The 8,191-nt window shown below is 36.0% G+C and overlaps 1 protein-coding gene across 1 annotated transcript; it reads right to left on the reverse strand.

Moving 5' to 3' along the window:
* Window positions 1-4,708: 4,708 nt before the first annotated feature.
* On the reverse strand, window positions 4,709-5,653 carry LOC112542452 (olfactory receptor 14A16-like). The gene has a single exon (XM_025175353.2). It carries the CDS (start codon window positions 5,651-5,653, stop codon window positions 4,709-4,711), a length of 945 nt encoding a protein of 314 aa, XP_025031121.2.
* Window positions 5,654-8,191: the final 2,538 nt, after the last annotated feature.

The following is an 8,191-nucleotide window of genomic DNA, read 5'->3' on the forward strand; positions in this document are numbered from 1 at the left end:
AATTACCTAACAAAAAGTAAAGAGAGGAGGTTAACAAATGTTTGCAAGGAAAATATTATGAATTTTACAACATCAGAGTGGCATACAAAACTGATCAGTTAGAATGGCAGGTGGAACATTGGAAAGATAAACATCCATGTTCAACACCTGAAAGAAAGTGAAGGTAAGTTAAATAGCAAAATCTGATGACGGCTTCAAACTGGATCCATCAAGGAGGAAAGAAAAAGTTTAATATTTGCAGGACAAGAACAAGTACTAGTAACAAATGTTATTAAAAAAATAAGATAAACAAACTCCAATGCAGGTTATGCAGAGAAAGATGAGACTATTGACTACCTGATCAGTGCCTGTAGTAAACTTCATGCCCCAAAGTGTTGATATGGTCATAATGTTGAAAAAATGATCCACAATGGCCATGATTAAAAAAAAGGGGGGGAGGGATTTCCAAATTCAAATGGACTGACAGCAAGAACACAACATGCTGGAGGTGACAGTAGTCAAGAAAAACAAGTATTACTAATAGGTGAGGAAAAAGCTGTAAAATATCAGGATTAACAATGGAAATGCAGAAATTATGGACTAAATACACAATTATTTTCCCTTACTGGAGCATTAGGAGCTACAACAACGGCATTGTCAAAACAGGTGACAAACATTAGAATTATTTGATCTCAAAACATGTAGTTACAGTAAACAGCTATGCTTGGAGAAAGAGAGAGAGAGGGAGAGAGAGAATTTGGACAGTTCTTTGGCTTTGAATTAAATGAAAATGAAATACTCATTTTTGCTGAGTATTTTTCAAAACAAACAAACTTGATGATGATAGCAAACAAACATAAACCTATTCTTGTGTTAATTTTATTCTAATACCCTGATTTTTATACATTTTTGAATTTGAAATCATGACTGCCTACAATTTTAATTTTTACCTGACAATGCTGTAAGAAGATGTTACTTCCTTGAAGAAAACCAAGCATCACTTACAGGTGTGGCCATACCAAATAACACAAGAGTGGTTCAAAAGGAATTAGAAAAAAAAATGTAAAAGATCAAGATTTAACAATGGGAATACAGAGCTTATGGAATAAATAAGCAGCTATTTTACCCCCATCATTGTTGTAGCATCGGAAGCTATAAGAATGGAACTGTCAAAACAGTTGCAAAGTTAGAATGATTGGTTACAGCAGCATTTGGATAATCCGTAGGCTTTAGGATAAAGCTTGAATTGGCACTAAAATACTAGCATTTGCTGAGTATTCTTCAAATGATGATGATGATGTTGATGATGATGATAGCAGCCAAACAGAAATGCACCCTTTGTATTAATTCTTTTCCTGCTTTTTATACTAATTGAAATCCTGAGTGCCTGTAATGTTAAATTTTAGCTGTGTCAGTGCTGTGGAAGGATGTTACTTACCTCTCCTTGAAAGACTGGTAATGCCAATATGTTTGAACGTCTATCATCTTTAATATAAGAAAACTCTGCTATAGGGAGCTGGTAGAGGTTGAAATAATGTCATCTTTCTTTTCCATTATACTTCTGGGAATCAGTCCTTGGAGAAAATCTCAGATTGCATGATGATGTCCAAATAAGTGTAATGACTATCTATGTTTTCTGCAAAACTTTTCTATCTTAAAGGTCCTGACTGACTCTTCATTTCAGTCTTGCTTCTGCAAGAATGGAATATTATGTTTACGGTACACTATAACACACCAAATATCCCCCCACACCTGCAGTTTCCTTCCTTGAAGAACGGTTTAAAATAGAAAATATGAAAACTCTTGAATATCATATCATACTGTTGAGTCCGGTTCTTAGTTTTCTGAAGAAGGGAGACAATAAAATAATTGGGACCACTTCTAAAATATAAGTAGGAAAGATACATTGAAGACTATTTTGCACTGACATTTGTGATGCGCTGTTAACCTCACACCTAATTAAATATTCTGATCACGCCAATCACTGTATTTAAAAGTTTTCCTTTCAGATTCAAATGAGTCTATTTCCTTAAATGTGGCCAATTTTTGTCATGTAATATATAAGATGCATAGCCCTTTGACTGATCTGTTTGCCTCACTGGTTAATCAATATCAACTTTATGTAAGCAAGGTGTTTTATGGATGGTCATTGACCACAATAAAGATTCTTCTTCCACATCAAAATGGCAGTTCTAAGGAGCCTTCCTTTGTCTGGCTACACGCTTATCTCTTGTGTTCCTTTCAACCCTCCTCTGCATATCACCTTATCCAGTCTAAACTGTAGTAGAAGAGTGACTACTACTTTTAGTCCCTACTGCTTTAGAAGATGGCTAGTAAAAGTTTATAGAATACCCAAATTGCAAGCCACAGAATAACAGCTCAGAGAAGTATTCTGCTTCTCAGCACAACTCAAAACAATTAAGATGATCTAAGATGAAAACAAAATTCCTGAAACAAAAGCATTTTATTTGTTATATACATCATGATAAGAACTCTTCTCCCTGAATTTCCCACCATTGTTTTTCTCTTGCTTTTTGTGAGAATAGAAGTGACTTTAGTTACGCTAACCTTCTTTAAGTTAAGTTATTTAGTTTCTTTGTCTATAGCAAACCAAGACCATAAGAAGCAAGCACCTGTCCAAAGCAACCACTCTGTTTCCAGGAACTTGATTTGTTATCTGTGATCGGTAATGTTTTGCTCATAATCCATGATCTTGCCCAAACACAAGCAAGCCACAGAAACATTTATTAATGGAACTGTTAATTTACATACAGCATGTGTGTGAACTCTTTGCTTGCTGACAGCAGTAACCATAAGAATGTCCCAAACCAATTTTAGACTGCTTTTGAAAAAGTAGGTTAAGCAAGCTACACATCCCTTAGTGCATATGTGATATAGTTTCTGAACATGTTTGATGATATAAGCAGGACTTACATCAAATCATGTGACAGAAAACTATTTTCTGAGTCTTTGTCTTTCCATTTCCCATGCTATAATAGGTTATTGGCCCTCGGTTGCAAAATAAAATAATGTTGTAGCTCTCTCTAGTTCTACCTTTACTGGATTTGGAAGAAAATTCCAGAGCACAAAGTTGAAATGCTTTATGCATCCTTATCTGTGAATTGCAAAGACATGCAGGGTTTGTTTTCTTGTTTGAAATCTAGAGCATAATATTAGGCCTATTCTTGTAATCATGTTCATATGCATTCTTGCAGTCTTTGAGCTGGTAAAGAAGATGCCATCATAAATTGCACTCTCTGATAGCTGAACCTTTATTTTTCTCAGTAAAGGGACTTGCAAATGTTCTTAGAACTCTACTGTGGGACAATTTAACTTCAGTGATTGGTAGCTATAGCACTTTCAGTGAATTCTATCCCACATCATTCTGTCCATCCCCTACTACATCAACTATAGACTGGCTATCTCTGGACTTAGGTTTGCTAGTCATTCAGAAGGCTGGCAGATTGGTGACAGGTTTGCCAATCTTTGCATTATTGTATGACACTTGGACATGAAGGAGAACTAGCAGAACTCTTGTCAAGAAGATTGTTGAAAGGGATTTGGTGTAGCTTTCTACAATGTTTTTGGATACTGCCTGACCTTCCAAGAATCTGGACTTGAAGTTTACTAGCCCCTTCCCAGTGGTTCAGCAAATAAACTCAGTGGCCTTTTGTTTCTAATTGCCAACATCAATGAAGGTTCATCCTGTTTTCCATTGATCATTGCTTGTGCAGCAGATGCCCCTCTGCAGCTTATGAACTAGAACAGCTCCACCCTTAACCCCCCATCCTGGTGGATGGGGAAGAACAGCATGACATGGAGGCTATTCTGGACTCTAGACACAAGGGGACATGTTTGGAATACCTGATTCAGTGGAAGGGCTATCCAAAGTCAGAGAGCTCATGGGAGAATGGAACAGATGTGCATGCCCCATAAGTTGAATGCCAATTTTATCTGCAATTCCCAGGGAAACACCATCCATGTGAGCTGCCACCATTACAAGGGACTTGAATATCCCACACTGAACAAGATTTTGGATTGTTTGGAATGGCTAGAGTTTGTGTGTATATGTGTGTGTGTGTGTGTGTGTGAATTCATTCCAGAGCAACAAGATAACATTCAGAAGCTACTCTGGCAAATGCCTCCCTGATTCAATGAAGTACAAGAAGTGGTAGGAGTAACAGCACAATCAGATATAATTTGAAATCTAAAAATAAGGCAACAGATCTCTAACCTAATTTCTAATGGTATTTGGAGACAGTTGGTCTAACAGCAAAAGTCATTTTAGCAATCTGCACCTTCTTCCTCTTCCTCTTCTCCTCTCCTTTACTTCCTCCTTCTTCCTTGCCTTATTTTTGGAAGTGTGGGGTTATAGATGGAGTGCTAGATTGGATTCCAGATCAGAGATTTCATTTTCTTAGGAAAAATGGTGGGTGGGTAACAAAGTGGAATGATTTAAACTAGAAATGAGTGCATTAATAAACAGTAATAATGATTCCAAATATCACCTCTATAATGGACATATGTTAAATAGTCCCTAGACCATGCACAGATTATTTTGAGTCAACAGTTAGACAGTCCAGTATACATGAACCTCTCTGTGTAAAGGACTCAGAGGGTGTTCCAAAAATATTAGTGAGAAAGTGAGAACTTGCAATTGGAGGACAGAAATCATTAGAAATTTCCATAGATAGAGTTATGTCTTCAAGATGTGTATTAAGCAAAGACATTATGTTTGTTTTTTAAAATGCCAAAATATTTTCACTGCTGTTTTCAACATGGCTTCTTTCATGTTCTTGTTCCTGAAACTATAAATGATAGGATTCAGTAGTGGTGGCAAAACTGTGTAAAAAATGGCAGAAAGCAATTCTACAGTATGGGATGAATGGCTTTTTGGTGTCATGTAAGAAAATAAAGCAGTGCTGAGAAACAAAAAAAAGACAATCAGGTGGGGAGTGCAGGTTGAGAAAGTTTTGTGTCTGCCCTGTATCGATTGAATCTTTAACACGGCTGAGAAGATGTAGCCATAAGAAACAAATATGATGCCACAACAAAGTAAGCTTACAATGACTGCTGTCACAAAAATCAGTGTTCGACTATAACTTGTATCAGTGCAAGAAATCTTCTGTAACTGAGGAATATCACAGAACAATTGCTCAATGCTATGTGACCTGCAGTATTCCCACCGAAATACAATTACAGTTTCTAGCAATGCGTGGATCAGACAGGTGAGCCAGGAAGCAGCCGCCATTTGCAGACAAGCATCCCAGTTCAGGATAAGGCTATACTGCAGAGGATGGCAAATGGCCACAAAACGGTCATAAGCCATGATGGTGAGCAAGGCAATCTCAGAACCTGCAAAGGTGAAAACCAAGAAGACTTGGGCAGCACATCCAGCAAAGGTGATCACTTTGTTATCTGTCAAGGAAGTATCCATAGATTTGGGGATGGTGGTTGAGATGAAGCAAATGTCTGAAAGTGACAGGTTGACTAAAAAGAAATACATTGGAGTGTGAAGGGAGCAGTTCAGAGCCACAGTGATAACCAGGAGGACATTCCCCATGATGGCTATTAAGTACATGAAGAGAAACATCACAAAATACATAATTCGAACATCCCGGTCATTGGAAAATCCCATCAGAAAGAATTCTGCCTGACTGGATTGATTGGCCATTTCATTTCTTTCACTTGTTTGAGACATTCTGAGGAAAAGAGAGAATACAATTAGTAGACAAAATCAAATGATCTAAAATGTTATGAAATTTCACTATACTTCCTGTGAAAGAGATAGTGATGGGAATTTAGTAAAACAGATTGCCTTTGCAACAGTAGAAATAATATCTTTATTAATATTTTTGGGGTTGGAGTATACAGTATAATTATTTTCATGAAAGTGGAAGAGGGATATGTGCCACCCAGCACAGAATAAAGGTTTTTTGCTTCTGCAATGGAAAAGGCAATCTATATTAGTTTGGAACTGTGCTAAACCCTTCTCTCCCTCATCAGGGAAAGAAAATACAACAGTGAGCTAAAATCAGTTTCAGAATAATAATGATCTTTGATAGATTTGCAAATGGTTTGAAGAATTGAGAGCTACGGTGTAGCATACTACATTGATATTGGTTAAAAAAAATGAAGTGCTTTACAATCAGCTATTGATATTATTGTTACTGTTCTTACTGTTGTTGTAAGATCTCCTCCCTTTAACTAAAGTGAACAATAACAAAAACTGAGGACATAGGGAATGGACAGAGCAAAAAGGAAACATTTCTCTTTCAGCCTGTTTCAAATACCTTTTCTCACTTGTCCTCATTTTTCTCACAAACAATAAAAAATCATACTTTTGCATAATTTGAATGTACCTGCCTAAAGAAAAATTAGAGTAATTAAGTTTTGTGCTTAATTTGAGTGGATATATTTTTAAGTGAATGGATTTAATTTCTTCCTGGAGTCTATCTTATCAACCCATATTAAAAAATAAAACAAAAGCAAAAAACCCTAAAATCTTATAACAAATATCAGAAAATAGGACTCAATCTTTGCCGTGTGTGTGTGTGTTTTACTGTATAAAGTGATTGAAGGGATAAGAAATTAACTTCCTGATAACTGGAAAGAATTTAGAAGAGTATATATCCATTTGTAACACTGGCAGTAATTAATTCATAAATAAATAAGAATAGTTATATGGAACTGAATCATGGAATGACACTAAAATAAAAGCACTGAAATTGGTGGAAAGTTAAAGTGTTTGGGTATTTTAGAAGCAAACAATATTTGTATGCCCATGTAAAGAAGAAAACAAGCACCAAATATGTAAAATGCATTAGAAATATTTTTAAATCACAGGTAGATATTTATAATACAATCAAAGCCATTGATACTTAAGCTGTCCTAATCTACTGCATGGCAGATATTGTTGACTGGACACAACTGGAACTAGATGCTTTACAATGCAAGATCCAAAGGCATATGACAATATATCATGAACTATATGCCAAAAGCAACAAAGATGGTTTGTATTTACCAAGGAAAATGGGTGGTTGTGGTTTGTTGCAACTGAAGCATGCAGTGGAGGATAAAATCAGAGGTGTAAATGATTAAACAAAAGTAAGCAAAGAGAGGCTAACAAATGCCTGCAAGGAAAATATTGTGAAAGTTACAGAATCAAAGGTAGCATCCAACATTGAATGGTTGCAATGGCAAATGAAGCATTGCACAGATAGATAAACCTCTACATGGTTAATACCTGAAAGGGAATTAAAGGCAAGGTGCATAAGAAGACTTGGCAATGCTTCAGATTTGATCCATCAAGAAGGAAAGAGAAGGCTTAAAATTTACAGCACAAGAACAAGTACCAACAAATGCTATAAAAATGTAAACTCAAAAAAACAAAAGAAAACAACAACCTGGAAACAACCTCAAATGAAGATTATGCAGAGGACGTTGAGCCTGGTGAGCACCTAATCAGTTCCTGCAGCAAAGAAACAAATGAATAAAAATAGGTTAGACTGTAAGACAAGATATGATCATGTGAGGAAAATAATAAATTGAATTTTGTCATAAAGTTTCATTTAGATGCTCAAAGTGTTGGTATGGTCATAATGCTGAAAGAAAGTATTCAGAATCTCCACATTGCAAACTCATGAGATTTCAGATGGATTAAGATCTAGAATATAACATGCTGGAGATCACAGTAGTTGGGGGGAGTATCACTTATAACTGTGGCCATAGCAGCTGAGACTAGACTGGCTCAAATGGAACTGTAAAAACTTTTCAAGGGAAATAAGAGATTAGGGAATAAATGAGCAATTATTTTCCCCCTATAAGTTTTGGAGTTACTGAGAGCTATAATAACTGAATTACAAAAACAGTTGGCAAAATTAGAACTATTTTATCTCATCAGCTTTCTGCGGAACCACATGTATATTATAGCAGAATTTGGACAATCCTTAGGCTTTTGAACAAAGCTTGAATGGACCCTAAAACACTAACATTTGCTGAGAGCTCTTCAGAAGAGAAACAACAGACATAAAGGTATTATCTGTGTTAATTCTACTCCTGTACTCCAGCTTTTTATACTAATTGAAATCCTGAGTGCCTGTTATGTTAAATATTTGTTGTCAGTGCTTTAGGAAGATGTTACTTACCTTTCTCCTTAAAAGATGTTAATGTCAATGTGCTTGAATGAGTATCATCCTTAATACCAGAAATC

Source organism: Python bivittatus, unplaced genomic scaffold (assembly GCF_059951505.1).
Source record: "Python bivittatus isolate LINGU-HERP-01145 unplaced genomic scaffold, Pbiv_v1 ctg000470_np1212, whole genome shotgun sequence".
Classification (NCBI taxonomy): domain Eukaryota; kingdom Metazoa; phylum Chordata; class Lepidosauria; order Squamata; family Pythonidae; genus Python; species Python bivittatus.

What these genes read in the sequence shown, in the direction of transcription:
- LOC112542452 (XM_025175353.2), bottom strand. Translation starts at nt 5,653, where the DNA reads ATGGCCAATCAATCCAGTCAGGCAGAATTCTTTCTGATGGGATTTTCC.